At 35.5% G+C, this 17,417-nt stretch overlaps 1 protein-coding gene across 3 annotated transcripts in view; it reads left to right on the top strand.

The window, feature by feature from the left end:
• SMARCA1 (SNF2 related chromatin remodeling ATPase 1) overlaps positions 1 to 17,417 on the top strand; it is a 68,209-nt gene that overhangs the window by 20,326 nt on the left and 30,466 nt on the right. For 2 of the 3 annotated variants that reach the window (XM_024758970.1, XM_024758974.1), the window contains exons 11-16: positions 1,245 to 1,471; positions 2,590 to 2,711; positions 6,449 to 6,601; positions 8,486 to 8,618; positions 9,203 to 9,351; positions 11,517 to 11,636. In XM_024758970.1, coding sequence (XP_024614738.1) covers positions 1,245 to 1,471; positions 2,590 to 2,711; positions 6,449 to 6,601; positions 8,486 to 8,618; positions 9,203 to 9,351; positions 11,517 to 11,636 — 904 coding nt within the window. Of the gene's footprint in view, positions 1 to 1,244; positions 1,472 to 2,589; positions 2,712 to 5,494; positions 5,531 to 6,448; positions 6,602 to 8,485; positions 8,619 to 9,202; positions 9,352 to 11,516; positions 11,637 to 17,417 lie in introns of all 3 variants that reach the window. The other variant, XM_024758973.1, reaches the window with a different exon arrangement.

The following is a 17,417-nucleotide window of genomic DNA, read 5'->3' as shown; positions in this document are numbered from 1 at the left end:
TGCCTTTGTAGTGGTTCAGTTGTGCCTTTAGTTCAAAAATTACATTTTTATGTTTAAATGCCAAGTTAAGTAGTTCAGATATTTTAATACAAAATTGATGAGTATTTTATTTAACCTTTAGGAAAGAGCGTGGGCCTTGGAGTCTGTAGACCTGTGTTTGAGTCAGTGCTTTGCCTCTTAATAGCTACTTAGCTTGGACAAGTTATGTAATCTCAGTTTCCCTTCCGTAAAATGGGAGTAATAATACTTAGCTTATAAGGATGTTAGGGTTAAAGGGGATAATGTCACTGGCACATTTGTTAGTTATTCTTGCTTTTTCCATCAATGAAAAAAGCAAGCTTGTATTGATAAATACAAGCAGAGCAGGAAATTGACAAGAGGAGTCACAAGGAATCATAAATTTAAACATAAAATTAAACATGTTAGTAATGTAATAATGCTACTAAGAGAAGCAAAGTGTTGCTTATATAAATAAAATTAGATAATTTATAATATACAGTGACTTCTCTATTATTGAAGCCAGTATAGAGGAGTGGTAAAGAGTATATTTCTCTGGACTCAGACGTTAAGATCAAACCCTCGCTTTGTCCCTTTCTGTGGCTCTGAATAAATTGTTTCACTTCTTTTAGCTGCCTGAATTTCCATCTGTAAAATGGCAGTGACCCTAGTACTTATCTTGGAGTTGTACAGATTTAACAAGATGATTCATATACCTGGCACTTGCACTCAGTACAAGTTGGCCGTCGTTATAATTAAATATTATTACTGTCCAGGTGGATATGTAGGTCTGTTTTCTCCTGGGTGAAGGTCTAGAAAAGACAATAAAAATGTTTATAGGATCAGAAAAAAATGACCTATGAAGACAGGTATAAAAAATTGCAATTGTTTTTTAACTCAAACAAGTAAAAGCCAGATACCAACTTTCAGCAAATATTGTAGTTATTAAATATTAATAATTATCAGATGTAGTTGTCTGAATTGTTATCAGCTGATGGCAATTTTTAGCAATGGATAAAGCAGGAGGAAATAGGTTTACAGGCAACATACAAGTTAAAATATTCAGATCGTCACTATTTTTTGGTTTTGCTGATCAAATTTAGTCTCAAATCAAATCTTTTTGTTTTTCTTTAAATAGGAATCTAAGCAGTTCACCAAAGGGACATTAATTTTTTTCCAAAGGGACATTTCTTGATGGCATTAAGCCTTTATAATAGTTGATGATTAATTATAGTTTAAAATTTTAGGTATACAAAAATCCTGATGAAAGATATTGATGTTCTAAACTCTGCTGGCAAAATGGACAAGATGCGGCTCTTAAACATTCTGATGCAGCTTCGAAAGTGTTGTAATCACCCTTACCTGTTTGATGGTGCTGAACCTGGTCCACCGTATACCACTGATGAGCACATTGTTAGCAACAGTGGTAAAATGGTAGTTCTTGATAAACTGTTGGCCAAACTCAAGGAACAGGGTGAGTTACAAATCTTCAAATTAATGTGAAGTAACTTAATATTGTATATGAATAACATTTTGCATAATCATTTGTCATTCGTTCGTTCACTTGTTCAGCACACATTGTTGAGTATTTACTGTTTGTCAGGAATTGTGCTATGGGCTGGGTATACAAAGATGCACAAGACAACAGTCCTTACCTTGTAGATGCTCACAGTACAGTGAGGAGGAATAGTTGCAGGTCACTGTGATAGTGCTGTGATATGCTGAGAGATTGGGAGTTGGGGAAGTCTTCACAAAGATGATGTTTGAGGTGAGCACGGGAGAATGTGTAGGAGTAAACCATGAGAAAAAGGAAGGGAAGGGTGTTCCACATCTTCAGTGAAGCAGAGGTGTGAAAGAAGGGAATGTAGAGCTTGTGGTATTTGGGTAGAGTGGCAGTGGATGAGTCTGGGAAGATGGATGGGGCCATTACAAAAGGCCTTTTACACTATGATTTAAGGAGTTTGGACTATTTTGAAGGTGGTGGGGGTGGTCATAGAACATTTGGCTGTGGACAGTGATGTGATCAGACTTGTATGTTAGGAAGAGAAGCTTGGAAGCAGCATGGGGGTGTATCTACTGAGGATGAGAGACTAGAAACATCCTCAGGATGGAGTAAAGGCAGATTTTATTTTATTTATTTGTTATTTTTAAAATTTATTTTATTTTATTTTTTATCATTTAAATTTTATTTTATTTATTTTTTTATACAGAAGGTTCTTATTAGTTATCTGTTCTATACATATTAGTGTATATATGTCAATCTCAATCTCCCAATTCAACCCACCACTTCCTCCCTCTTGGTGTCCGGACGTTTGTTCTCTACATCTGTGTCTCTATTTCTAGTAAGGGAAGATTTAAAATCATCTCAATATGTGTGGAGGATTTTGAAGACCTTAAAAATGTGTAACTCAACAAATGCATACTTCTGTATAGCACCCCTTGAAGGGGTGTGTGTGTGTGTGTGTGTGTGGTTAGTGGAGTGCTCATGTGCTATATATTTATATTGCATATGATGTTTACTTTTATTTTTGTAACTTTCAAGTTAGTTTTACACAAGATGAACAACTTGCTTTTTTTGGTGAAATGTTTTAGGTTCAAGGGTTCTCATTTTTAGCCAGATGACTCGCTTGCTGGACATTTTGGAGGATTATTGTATGTGGCGTGGTTACGAGTATTGTCGACTGGATGGACAAACCCCACATGAAGAAAGAGAGGTGAGGAAGAGAAAATAAAACAAGACTTGAAAAATCAGAGTTCAATTAAGCCACGTTTTTCATCATTAGGTAGTTTTGCACTTTGGCCTTTTCTTTAGCTAGGTGCATTGAATTTCTCACTACCATCTCTCTCTCTTTGAGATCTTTAGCTGGACTTCCATTACACTGGCTCTTTAAAAATCATTCTTTCCAAGGTTTTCAAAGACATCCTAAGTTATCTATTGCATCCTTACCTCCTCTAATCACTGCTGTCTCTGGCCTTTTGACTACTTGTTTCTCAGTTTACTCTTTTACCCCTGATTCTATGTCATTTTCTTATCTTGATTTGCCTCCTACATTAGAGCCTCGCCATTCATGGAGCTTAACAGTTGAGATTGTTTCAATTTATGAGCAACCGTGGACTCATGAGACAGTAATTTGTAAAGGGAACGATCTCAGTCTTACAGAAATTTTGTACAACTGAAATGGGACAACATAGGTGTAGGAGCTTATCATGCACTTGGATTTTGGAGTACTAAAAGGTTGGTGTGCAGGAATGAGTCACTTAGCTAATGAGGAAGCCTGCCTAGCACCCACTAATTTTCTGTAATTTGGAAATTCTTGAAGATTTTTAGATGATTTCTCATGAATGTCAGGGGTCTAATGTATTTTAAGCCCTTAAAAGCACTTTTTTTTTTTGAGGGACAGGGCTTTGCTAATTTATCTTCTCTTTTCTGTGATCCTTCAGGGCTCTGTCTTTGGCCTCTGTTTTAAGTCTATACTCATGCTCTGGGCAGAGATCGTGATTTCATGGTATAGTGGAAAATGCATTGAACTTGGTTTCAGAAGACCTGAACTTAACACCAACTCCACCACTATGCGTGCAAGCTATTTAATCCTCTGAGCCTCAGTATCTTTGACTCTTTATTATAAGGGTAATATTAATGCTTAGGCTTCTGTTTTCCTGACAGTGTTGTGAGGATCACTGCATATAATATGTATGAACAGAGTTTTTGTACTATGTAGTGCAGTGTAGCCCACAGGTCATGAAAGTGCACACAGGCCTTTTCACCTCTCAGCTCTAGGACCCCTTCTCAGGCCACAAAGACTCTCAGCCTGTGTCCCTCTCCTTCCATAGCTGCAGTGGGCACTCTGTCCCTTGTGTGCCTCCTTAGTGAAACCTGGCATAGTGTACGATAGTGTCCACAGCAGGAGCACAGGCCCTTTTCACGTTAAGGGTTTCCCTGCTACCCACTGTGGGAAAACAGTTGTGGTAATATTTATAAATGAGGACGTTTCAAAGCTTATACTGTTCCCTGCTCTTTAGTCTTTTACCGTCTCTGAAATGGTAACTTGAATCTTTATTGGGCTTTTGCTGACTTATTCCTGGGAATGGATTTCTCCAAATCCACATTAAGCATAGTACCATTCAAGATGGCCCTTCTTCCCGGAATGAAGATGATACTAAGGCAGAAGAGTAGGTGCTTTCTGATCTCAAATAGCCAATTTGCATTTCTGTCTAATCTCTCTGCTCATGAATAATGTGGACTTTACCTAATTATATGCTCCAATTATGTGGTTTCTTAAAATGTTAAATAATGTTCTCCTTTCAGAGACTTTGAATCACATGCTTTGACTTTAGATATAGCAAAGTGAGGGACTTCCCTGGCGGTCCAGTGGTTGAGACTTTGCCTTCCAGTGCAGGGGGTGCGGGTTCGATCCCTGGCTAGGGAGCTAAGATCCCACATGCCTTGCAGCCAAAAATCCAAAACATAAAATAGAAGCAATATTGTAACAAATTCAATGAAGACATTAAAAACGGTCCACATCAAAAAAAAAAAAATCTTTAAAACAAAGAAGATATAGCAAAGTGAGAGCTGTTCGTTTTGTTTTGGAAATGTCCTGCCTTCCCATTATGTTGTTGTTCAGACAAGCATTTCATCTATTTTCCTAGTAAGAAGGGGAAGACTACCTTTAATTCCTTACTCGATCTGTTTGCGAGCTGTTAATGAGCAATTCTTTCTCAATAGCAGCTGGATTTGCCCTTTCTCCATTGCTACAGCTAAATTCAGCTAGCTCCTCACTTTTATGGGGAAAGGAACTAACGTTTGTCAAGCAACGACTATGAGCTAGGCAACTTACTAGAGTTCCAGCTGAATTCTCCCTGCAGCCCAGTAAAGCATTGGCATAATTTTCTCCGCTTGAAACTGTGTCTCAGAGAGGTTAAATGCTTGCTGAGAACCACATGTGTAATAAACGGTAGAGTTATGATTCACGCCCAGGCTTTTGCTATTTCCTCTACACCAAATTGCCTCTCACTACACCGTGCTGCTTTCTATACTGCCCCCTCTACATGCTGTACGGACTGCGGCAGAGCCACCTTCTCTGTCTGCAACTTTTGACCATGCCATTCCATTCCTTAAAAATAGAACTTCCTGTATTTTGAGATGATGAAAGTAATATATGATTGCCAAGGAAATCTTGAGAAGAAAAGTATTTCTGGCCAATATTTTTATGCATATATAATATATAAATAATTAATATTATACTCTGTACACTACATATGAAGTTCAGTATCCTGACACTTTTTACTCAACGTTATATTGTACTTTCCTATATCAGTAAAAAATATCATTGTAAAAATAATTTTAGTGTAATATTTCATCCTGTGGACATACAATAAATAATTTATCCCCCTATTGTTGATCATTCAGGTTGTTTCCAGTTTTTCACTATTATAAATAATGCCTAAGTAAAAGTCCTTATACATAAATCTTTGTGCCCATCTCTGATTATTTCCTTAGGATAAATTCCTAGAAGTGGAATTACTGGGTCAAAGGGTATGAACACTTTTAAGACTCTTGATGCATATTGCCAAATTGCTTTCCAGAAAGGTTGTACCAATTTACACTCCCAGCAGCAATGTATGAGAGTGCCCGTCTCACCGCCCCCTCGTCAACATTGAGTATATCATTTTTTTAATCTTTAAAAAATGGTATTATGTTGTTTTAATTTGCATTTATTTGATTACTAGTGAGATTGAACATTATTCTTGTGTTTATTAGCCATTCGTACTTGTTCTTTTGTGTACTGTCCTTTCTTTTCTCATTTTTCTATTGCGGTCTTAGTGTTTCTTTCTAATTAATTTGTATGAGATCTTTATATAGCAAGGATATTAACATCCTATTAATTTTTAAGACTCTTCACTGAATATCCCTGGATTACCTTCCTGATTTTCCTCATTACTTCCCTGTTTGCTCCTTTTCACCATACGGAAATAAATCTACTTACCTTCCCCTCTATCTGTTGCTCTCATTCCCATTTCTAAACTTTTATCTCTCTTGGTTGGTCTTCTATACCTTCTTTATTAATTCTTCATAAATTAATGGGAATGAAGTTGAGATATCTGACATTTTACCCCCTAGATATATTTTAGCTCCGACTCAATTAAAACATTTTCACTATTATTATTTTAAAATAATTAAATGATTGATTACTTGCTTAGTTAAATTTGTCTTTGTGATTGTTCTTTTTATTAATGTAAGCTTCTAAAGGTTAGGAACGTTATGTAATACACTTTTTACTGTACACATAGTACAGTTTATAGATAGATGCTTAAATATTTTTGAAGGTGGAAGAATATTACAAAGTGGGGTTTTGAGCATGCATGTTAAAATGTTTATTTCTTTCTTAAGGACTCTGGTAATATAATTTGATTTTTCTCTCTTTTTCTTCCATCTCCTGTCAATTAAATAAAGGAAGCAATAGAGGCCTTTAATGTTCCTAATAGTAGCAAATTCATCTTTATGCTGAGTACCAGGGCTGGAGGTCTTGGAATTAACTTGGCAAGTGCTGATGTGGTTATACTATATGACTCAGACTGGAATCCACAGGTTGATCTACAAGCTATGGTTAGTAATCTTTAATGGTATCAGAAATTTACCTTAGCTCAGAAAACTATTGTTATTTATACAGCACAAAGGTAATTTATGATAAAAGGGTAACAACAATCTTTGGGGGATTTTGTAGATGTTAAAATAGATTTTTCTGGAAAACAAAGTTGCTGTGCTAATTGCAAAAAACAAACAAAACAAAAACAAATACACCCCAAGCCCAACTATAGCATTTGTGTGTTGATTTTGGCTTTTATCATGAAACAGAAATGTCATTTTTTCCCACTCCTAAATATTGAAGAGGGCACATACATATGTTTTAATGAAAAGGGTTTAAAAATTAGTCTTTCAGTATTAATTTCCTTAACAACTAAATATATTAAAATCCTTAGCACTGAAATTGGGAGAGATAGGGTTTTAATTTCTGTTATAAAACAATTGGGGCAAGAAGGTAAAAAGGTAACAAAGGAATATATTCCAGGAAAACATTTGCTACCTAAGGACACCATCAGAAACTACTCTATGTTTAAAAAAGATTCAGGGAGCTTTTCTTACCTTTCATCATGGTATCATTTATTGAACTAGAGCTACAACTTGAGTCACTGTGACTCAAGTTTTGAGATATATATAATTTCAGAGGTAAAAAGATAAAACATAGCTATGCATTCAAAATCCCAGGAATTTATGGGACAACTGACTGTCTTTGGAAATGATTAAAGTCATATGCCAATGAGGCAGAGCTTAGAAGTCGTCCCTTTTCTTTTATAATAGAGAATTGAAAATATTGACCATTGGGACATTTTAAAATCCACATGCTTTGGCATAATTGTTACTGCTTTGGGTACCAGACTGCATGTTTGATGTGACTAAGTTGGAGTAAGCTCCAGTAAGTTACAGTGTTACTGAACTGGAAAACTTACTGGTGACACTTTATTTCCTTAAAAGTGTTAGAGGATAGCTGATCTTTCACGATTTACTGATTTGAGTTTGAAATGTAAATATGTGTAGGGGTGTTGCATTCTCTCTCAGTGTGCTGTGTTGAAACTGTTACTGGCTCTAGTGTTTTTATATTTAGTACAAGGGATGTTTTGAACCCTGTTTCTTTGATTTTTTTTTCTCGACCAGCCTCCTCCCTTCACCTATTTGCCCTGGCAGCTTCTTGTGTTTTAAAAACACTCCCCCTGCAATGAACATTGTGGTTGAGGGAAGAGATATGGGGACATATGTATAACTGATTCACTTTGTTATAAAGCAGAAACTAACACACCATTGTAAAGCAATTATACTCCAATAAAGATGTTTAAAACAAAAACAAAAACACCCCCCCTAGCTGTTTATATGTTATCAGAACTTGCCACCTGTCACACCTTTACCAACTGTAAACCATAGGACCAGTTCAAGACCATACAGTAAGGGTATTAATAGTCCATTAATTTTTTATGACCCTTTACTCCAGATCCCTGAATTGCCTCAGTAAACAGAAAGAACTGCTTGCTGATGAGAGAAAGCTGACTTTTGCCACCAAAGCAACCCTTATTAACTAATTTGCCCCTCACTTAAAAAACTCCTTGCTAGTGTGGAAGATGTTTGTATTTAATGGCTTAAAGTTACTTAGTAACTTAATCCAGAAGCTTTCAGCTCTCTTTAGTCCTCATCTTAAAGGGGTTTTGTCTGTTGTCCTTCTGGAAATTTCCATTAATGGTACGGCAGAATATTTGCAGATTTCTGTGTTCCCAGGGGTCTCTAGATATTCTTAATATTCTTTACCCTCGTTTCAAAAATGGGAGGTCTAGAGAGATCAGGAACTAATTTTTATTTTCAGAATTTTATAGCATAAGCTGGCTATACCATACATTTTATCCGGAATACCCAACGTCTTATATTAGGATTTTTTTCTACTAGGATCGGGCACATCGTATCGGTCAGAAGAAGCCAGTACGTGTATTTCGTCTCATCACCGACAACACGGTTGAAGAAAGGATTGTTGAAAGAGCTGAGATAAAACTGAGACTTGACTCAATTGTCATACAACAAGGTATTTATACGTGTAAACTGAATTAGGTGTTTTTTTTGAAAAACACGTGCAATTGTCTTCAGAGGAGATTACTTTTAATGAAAGTTGACCAAAATCTGCAAACTTAGTAAAAGAAAAAAGTCAAATTAAAAAAAATGCTAATTTAAATCTGCCTATTTTGAAACCTGGCGTTCAGTATATGGAGTAGGTACTTGAACATCACTAGCTTATAGCTGAATGTCAGTGGCATGTCTTTTGAAGTACTTGGTATTATTTAGCAGATAAAATGTTTGGTTTAAAAATTTTAAAACATGTATTAGAGGGTGCCTTTTCATACAGAACAATTTGATCTGAGAAATGAAGTTTGAACATGAAAAAATGTTTCTGTCCTTCTATGTTTTAACTGAATTTTATAGAAGGAAATTCATATTGAAATAGAAGGTATGGTAGAAGAAAAACTTGCAGGGTTGTTCATTTAAAAAATTACTTTAAAGCTCACTAAAGTTTTACTTATGTTTAAATATAGTGGTTTCTGATTAGAACTAATATGCTATGCTTTCTCTGGAATATCATTGAATATATACAACTTTTGTTTTTATTATCAGGAAGACTTATTGACCAACAGTCTAACAAGATGGCAAAAGAGGAAATGTTACAAATGATACGTCATGGAGCCACCCATGTTTTTGCTTCTAAAGAAAGTGAGCTGACAGATGAAGACATTACAACTCTTCTGGAAAGAGGGGAAAAGAAGGTTAGTTAAAATGGCATTTTGTTTTCATGATGGATTGCTTTAACATCAGTTTATTTCAGCATGATTATTGTAGTGTGTTGTTTCAAATGCATGTTTCAAATGACTCATGTTCTAAGAATTTGTAGATTTATATCCAGGGATAATTTAGGGTTTTTTTTTAATTTAATTTTTGGTGAGAAGAGTAAGAACCGGAGTTTAAAATTGAGTGACCTTATATCTCATGCTTATAATATTGGTATTTACTCTACTTAAAAGCCCAAAAAATGTTGTGTTTAATCACTTGTATCAGGACTGCATTTTTGTGACTTTTTTGCATGGGATTAGAAATTATCTACTGATACATTGTGTTAACTGAAACTTTTGTGAACATTTTGTAAAATATTAAAGCATTATTTATTAAAGTATAATAAGCTGTTTCAGAATATTGCAATTTTGTGTTGAATTTACCTTTTTCACAAATTATTATGGATAATTTCAAACATAAGCAAAAATAGACAGAATAGTATAATGAACCCCCATGTACTTATCACCTGTTTCCAACAACCATCAACCAGTCCTGCCCCATTCACAGCCCCAGTTCATCTTCCCCCTTCCTGGATTATTTGGGAGCAAATCTCAGCCATATCATTTCAGCTGTAAATATTTCACTATGTATTTCTAAAATATAAGAACTCTTTAAAAACATAACCATGATGGCATTGTCCCACCTGAAAAACCCCAATAATTCTTTAACAGCAAAAATCCAGTTATAATTCAAATTTCCAATTATCTCAGAAGTAGCTAAACTTTTTTAAAACTTTTTTAAAAATCAGAATGCATATAAGGTCTATACATTGTCATTGGTTGATATGTCATATGTATCTTTTTTAATCTGTAGGTTCTCCCTCCATTTATGTATTATTTCCCTTGTAATTTATTTGGTGAAGAGACTGGATTGTTTGCCTTTTGAGTTGCTCACAGTCTAGATTTTGCTGATTCCATCCCCACGGGGTATTTTACCATGTTCACTTATGTACTGTATTTCCTGTAAATTGGTCGAATTTACTTTTCAGACTATTTTTTGTTTCTGAGGCTATATCTCCATACATTTATATTATAGCCCCAGCACTTATTTATTTTATAACTGACCTCCCACCCCCCACCTCTGGCAATCAGCCAATCTGTTCTCTGGGTCTATGAGTTAGGTTTTCTTTTTTTTTTAGATTCCACATATCAGTGAGATCATATGGTATTTTTCTTTCTCTGTCTGACTTATTTCATTTAGCATAATAGCCTCAAGGTCCATCCACGTTGTCTCAAATGGCAGGATTTCCTTCTCTTTAATGGCTGAGTAATGTTCCATTGTATACATTTACACCACATTTTCTTTATCCATTCATCCATCGATGGGCGCTTAGGTTGTTTCCATGTCTTGGCTATTGTAAATAGTGCTGTAACGAACATGGGGGTGCAGGTAGGTATCTTTTCAAGTTAGTGTCTTCATTTCCTTCAAATAAATTCCCAGGAGTGGAATTTGGAATTGCTGGATCATATGGTAGCTCTATTTTTAATTTTTTGAGGAACCTCCATGCTGTTTTCTACATTGCCTTAACCAATTTACATTCCCACCAACAGTGTAGGAGGGTTCCCTTTTCTCCACATCCTCTCCAGCATTTATTATTTGTAGACTTTTTGATGATGGCCATTCTAACAGGTGTGAGGTGATATCTCATTGTAGCTTTGATTTGCATTTCCCTGACGATTAGTGATATTTAGTACCTTTTCATGTATCTGAAGTCATATGTTGGAATTTGAACAATCTTGTGTTACTGTGTTTCATGTTAGTGTGCAAATGTGTTGTTTAATCCAAGTTTGCCTTTGTTTTAGCATTAGCCATGTGTCCCATTAAAATTATGCAGCAGAAATTATAATACGGCTACATTTTCAATGACAAAAGATTTTATAGAAAGCCTAAGTGAGAACACTTAAGAGCCATTTAAGTATTTAAAATACTTGGGGCAAATTAAATTTATATTCAAGTTTGATGTTAACATTGCACTATTACCTTGTAAATTAACAGACTGCATATTTCATATCAAAACCTGACTTTTAAAAAGATAGAAAATCCACAGATTTTTATAAGTAATTCAGTGATAATTTTCTAATTTCAATGCATTCAACTTTAGACTGCAGAGATGAATGAACGCTTGCAGAAAATGGGAGAGTCTTCTCTGAGAAATTTTAGAATGGACACTGAACAAAGTTTGTACAAGTTTGAAGGAGAAGATTATAGAGAAAAACAGAAGGTAACTTTTTACCCTCAACCATTAGATTCTCAAATTGGCATTTCTTCCCGTAACAATTATATATTTAACAAAACACTGGCACTTACCTATCATAATACTGTGCTACAGAGTGGAAGTGATGTATGTCAAAATGATCTCATCTAAGGTCTGGTTTATTATTATTATTATTACCACCACCATCAACATCATTTTTGCTGTTGCTGCTACTACCACTACCAGCACTTTTGTTTTTGAGAAGCAGTATAGGATGTGGTTGAGTTCCTGGATTCTAAAGCTGAAATCACAGCTCGATCACTAATTGGCTTAAATTTTTTTTTATTGAAGTATAGTTGATTTACAATGTTGTGTTACTTTTAGGTATACAGCAAAGCGATTCAGTTATACATACATATGTATTATTTTCAGATTCTTTTCCCTTATAGGTTATTACAAAATATTGAGTATAGTTCCCTGTGCCGTACAGTAGGTCTTTGTTGGTTATCTATTTGGTATGTAGTAGTGTGTATATGCTAATCCCAAACTCCTCATTTATCCTTCCCCTCCTTTCCTGTTTGGTAACCACAATTAAGTGACTTTGGATAATCAGTTTTTTCACCTTCAAATGGAGGTTGGAGTAATTACATTATAGAGTAATTAGAACAAAATATGTAGCACTTAGTATTAATTATATTAGTAATAACATTATTGTTAACATATAGTTACTTAAATGCCAGAAGGACTTTGTTACAGGTGGTCTCATTTATAAAAGAATGCCTTGTAATATACTTCATGGACAACAAAGGTCTCTTGAAGAAATGGGAATTTTATTTATTTTGTCTGTTTAAACTGAAATTATGGCTGTAATTTTAAAAACTTTTAATTTTCAAATGACTTCAGACTTTATTGCAAAAACTAGTAAAGAGTTCACATATATCCTTCACTCAGCTTCCCCTAATGTTAGCAATTTACTTAATCATATTACAGTGATCAAGTCCAGGAAGTTAACATGTTTTCCCCCTAATGTCCTCTCCCTGTTCCAGGGTTTATAATCCAGGATCCCACATTGCAGTTTTTAAAAACAGAGTTTTATTTTTAAGAGCAGTTTTAGGTTCACAGCAAAATCAAGTGGAAAATACGAAGACTTCCCATATTCCATCTGCCTCCCCCCAGCAGCTTCCTCCACTGTCAACATCCCACACCAGTCGAACCTACACTGACATCATTATCATTCAAAGTCCATCGTTTACATTAGGATTCACTTTTGGTGTTGTACAGTCTGTGGGTTTGGATAAATGTATAAATGACTGGTATCCACCATTATGATATCCAGAATAGTTTCACTGCCCTAAAAATCCTCTGTGTGCTGCCTGTTAATCCCACCCTCCCGTCAACCCCTAGCAACAACTGATCTTTGCACTTTCTCCATAGTCTTGCCCTTTCCAGAATATTATATAGTTGGAATCATACAGTATGTAGCCTTTTCCAGTTGGCTTCTTTCACTTAGTAATATGCATTTAAAGTTCCTTCATGTCTTTTCATGGCTTGGTAGCTCATTTCTTTGTAGTGTTGAGTTATATTCCATTTTCTGGATGCACTACAGCTTATTTATGCATTTATCTACTGAAGGACATCTTGGTTGCTTCCAAGTTTTGATAATTATGAATAAAGCTGCCATAAACATTTGTGTGCAGGTTTTTGTGTGGACATAGATTTTCAACTCCTTTGGGTAAATCCCAAGGAGCACGATTGTTGGACTCTATGGTAAGAGTATGTTTAATTTTGTAAGAAACTGCCAACCTGTCTTCCAAAGTGGCCATACTATTTTACATCCCCGTGGGCAGTGAATGAGAGTTCCTGTTGTGCCACATTCTCACCAGCATTTGGCGTTGACAGTGTTCTGGATTTTTGCCATTTTAGTAGGTGTGTAGTAGCATGTCTTTGTTTTAGTTTGCATTTCACTGATGACATATGATGGGGAGCATCTTTTCATTTGCTTATTTGCCATCTGTATATTTCATCGGGGAAGTGTCTCCTCAGATCTTTCGCCCATTTAAAAATCAGAATGGTTGTTTTCTTATTGTTGAGTTTTAAGAGTTCTTTGTATATTTTGGATAATAGTCTCTTATCAGATATGTCTTTTGCAAACAATTTCTCCCAGTCTGTGGCTTGTCTTCTCATTCTCTTGACCCACATTGTATTTTGTTGCTGTGTCTCCTTGGTCTCTTCTAATCTGTGATAGTTCTCAGTCTTTCTTTGTTTTTCATGACCTTGACCCTCTTGAAGAGTGTTGTTCAGTTGTCTTGTAGTTTGAATCTCACTTTGGGGTTGTTCGACATTTTTTTCATGATTTGATTGACATTTTGCATTTTTAGCAAGAATGTGTTGGAAGGGATGTTACGTCTTTCTCAGTACATCATACCAGGGAAAATATGACATCACTATGTCATGTTACTGGGGACAGTAACCTTAGTCACTTTGTTGAGGTGATGTCTGCTGGCTTTTTCCACTGTAGAGTTCCCATTTATCCCTTTGTAATTGATAAGTATCTTGGTGGGGGGAGATACGCCTCAAATTTTTGCCCACTGGTTTTAGTATCTCTTGGTGGAGTTTGCCTGCAATAGTTATTGTGGTGTTTACTTAACGGTAATTTTGTATTTCCTTCATTCCATCTACATTTATTAATTGGGATTTTTCTGTAAGGAAGAGCTGTCCCTTCTCCCCATTTATTTATGTACTCTTTTATTTATATCAACATGGACTCAAGGAGAGTTATTTTTTGAGGTATAATACAATTCTATCATTTTTATTTTGTTACTCAAATTGTTCTATAAAGCTGTTATATTTTTTAACTGACAGAATGAATTTTTTAAAATAAAAAAGCTTATTCTTGGGTATTGATTTTACTGAAAAATCAGAGGTGAGCCATTTTAATTTGCATTGCAACTAGTATGTTGATAATGCTTTGTTGCTATCATTATTTCTGGTTAGTTTTTAGTATCTCGACCAAAATCTATGTGGTTATTCTATCTATAACCTTAATTCAGACTACTTATGGCTTACTCTGAGGAGATAGAGGTGACAGCCTGCATACACAGAGTGCAAACTGCCTTCCTAATATGCTTTTTAGATCTCATTATGTGATATGAATTTTATTCATTTTCCAATTATTCCCTTGGGCTTATTGTTATTATAAGTGTTTTATAAAGTAACAGTGAAAAGTCTAAATATCAGTGGTGCTTCCTACCTACTTTCTTAGAGAAAAATTAGGCTTAGTAAAATATTTGTCCATTTCTAATATAACAAGTTTTCCTGTGTTTCTAATTCTAGCAAAATAATGATGTACAGATATAAAGAAATTTTAATGATAACAATTATGATGACTTTTATAATTGACTAAATCAGATTTTTTTCTGAATATTCTGAGTTGAAATTATATTTTTATTATGTCTTTCCATATTTTCTAGATAGGTTCATAAAATAAGTTCATACTGTCCTTTGAAGAGAATTGAAAACCTGCAAGAATGTTGTTCATACATATGGAAATTGCACAGTGAGGTAGATTTTTATATAAGATTTGTCAAACCAGTTGCATTAGTTTATAACCATACCTGGTGAATTAAGTCATATTGACTGAAATTGATTCTGAATAAATTAACCTGAATAAGTTTGTATTAATGTAGTCTTATCTAAAACAAACTAATTTAGCATGATTTATTCTGTTTTTGAAAACCCAGGAATTGGCCTTTAATACTTATTTCACATTTGAATATCTAAACCTTCAAACAAGTATAGGTTAAATGGCCAAATACATTACTTTTAGAAAGTTATTATTGATTTTTCATCCCAATTGAGACAAATAAATATTGGTTATTAAAAAATATCTTTTCGGGCTTCCCTGGTGGCGCAGTGGTTGAGAGTCCGCCTGCCGATGCAGGGGGCATGGGTTCGTGCCCTGGTCTGGGAAGATCCCACATGCCGCGGAGCGGCTAGGCCTGTGAACCATGGCTGCTGAGCCTGTGCGTCCGGAGCCTGTGCTCCGCAACGGGAGAGGCCACAACAGTGAGAGTCCCCAAAAAAAAAAAAAAAAAAAAAATCTTTTCTATTACTGTCATCTCACAATAACCCATCTGAGGGGAAAAACAAAACAAAACTCATCATCTTACATAACTCACATTATCCATCTCGTGAACTTTTAGAGGTAAAAGAGACATTTAGTCTAACCTTGTTTGTGACTAAGAAATCCCATCGATAACATCTAGGACAGTTATCTAGCCTCTGTTTTTTTTTCTTCCCCCCATCCAACCTCTGGTTGAACTCGGTCATGTTGGGATTCTTATTCAGGATATTTCATTTCACTGTGTTATATTCTCTGGTTCTCAGAATACTTCTATTTAAAAAAAAAAATTTATTTATTTGGTTGCACCGGGTCTTAGTTGTGGCACACAGGCTCCTTAGATGAGGCAGGCGGGCACCTTAGTTGTGGCACGTGGTCTCCTTAGTTGAGGCAGGTGGGCTTCTTAGTTGTAGCATGCAAAAAACTCTTAGTTGTGGCATGCAAACTCTTAGTTGCAGCATGCATGTGGGATATAGTTCCCTGACCAGGGATTGAATCTGGGCCCCCTGCATTGGAAGCACAGAGTCTTATCCACTGTGCCACCAGGGAAGTACCTCAAAATACTTCTTATTTGGCTTATAAGCTCCTTGGTGGAAGAGATTGTTTTATTCGTGTTTGTATCCTTGACACTTGCAAATAGGTACTTAAGGCATATTTGTTAAATTATATTGAGTAGCAGTCTACTTTCTTGTGACTTTCCATGTTGGTTTTAATCTTATAGATCAACAAAGAACATTTTTTTCTATCTGATAGACTTTTCCATATGTGGATGCCACCATTTTGTCTTTAGTCTTTACTTCTCTAGACACAGAGTTTATGATTTCTAACCATTCTAGTCATCTTAGTTTATCTTCCACTCTTAAAATGTGATAACAAGGTTAGAACTCAGCCTGTAGATGAGGTCAAATAGAGTGGGACCATTAATTGTATTGGATTGGCCAAAAAGTGCCTTCGGTTTTTAAGTAAAAATAAAAGACACATTTTTCATTTTCACCAAGAACTTCATTGAACAACGTATTCACCCTGTTGTTTCACTACCTTCTGGCATTTTTCGGGCAACTTCATAATTCCATCTTCCCAAAACTTTTTATCTTTTTGAGCAGAGAACTGTTCGAGGTTCCTTTTACAGTCTTCCAGGGAATTGAAATTTTTTTCCATTAAGAGAATTTTGTAAAGACCAAAATAATTGGAAATCTGAAGGTGCAATGTCTGGTGAATACGGCAGATGAATCAGAACTTCCCAGCCAAGCTGTAACAGTTTTTGTCTGGTCCTCAAAGAAACATGCGGTTTTGTGTTACCCTGATGGAAGATTATGCATTTTCTGTTGACTAATCATCGAGTGCTGCTTTCAGTTGGTCTAATTGGGAGCAGTACTTGTTGGAATTAATCGTTTGGATTTCCAGAAGGAGCTCATAACAGAGGACTCCCTTCCAATCCCACCATATACACAACAGCACCTTCTTTGGATGAAGACTGACCTTTGGGGTGGTTGTTGGTGGTTCATTTCACTTGCCCCACAATCTCTTCCATTCCACATTGCCGTACAGTACCCACTTTTCATCACCCGTCACAATTTGTTTTAAAATGGAACATTTTCATTATGTTTAAGTAGAGGGGAAATATGGTCAAGAAGGTTTTTTTCGCTTAACTTATGTGGAACTCAAACATCAAAGCGATTCACATAACC

Source organism: Neophocaena asiaeorientalis, unplaced genomic scaffold (genome assembly GCF_003031525.2).
Source record: "Neophocaena asiaeorientalis asiaeorientalis breed wild unplaced genomic scaffold, Neophocaena_asiaeorientalis_V1.1 scaffold1097, whole genome shotgun sequence".
Lineage (NCBI taxonomy): Eukaryota > Metazoa > Chordata > Mammalia > Artiodactyla > Phocoenidae > Neophocaena > Neophocaena asiaeorientalis.
This window is presented reverse-complemented; position numbering and strand designations above follow the sequence as displayed.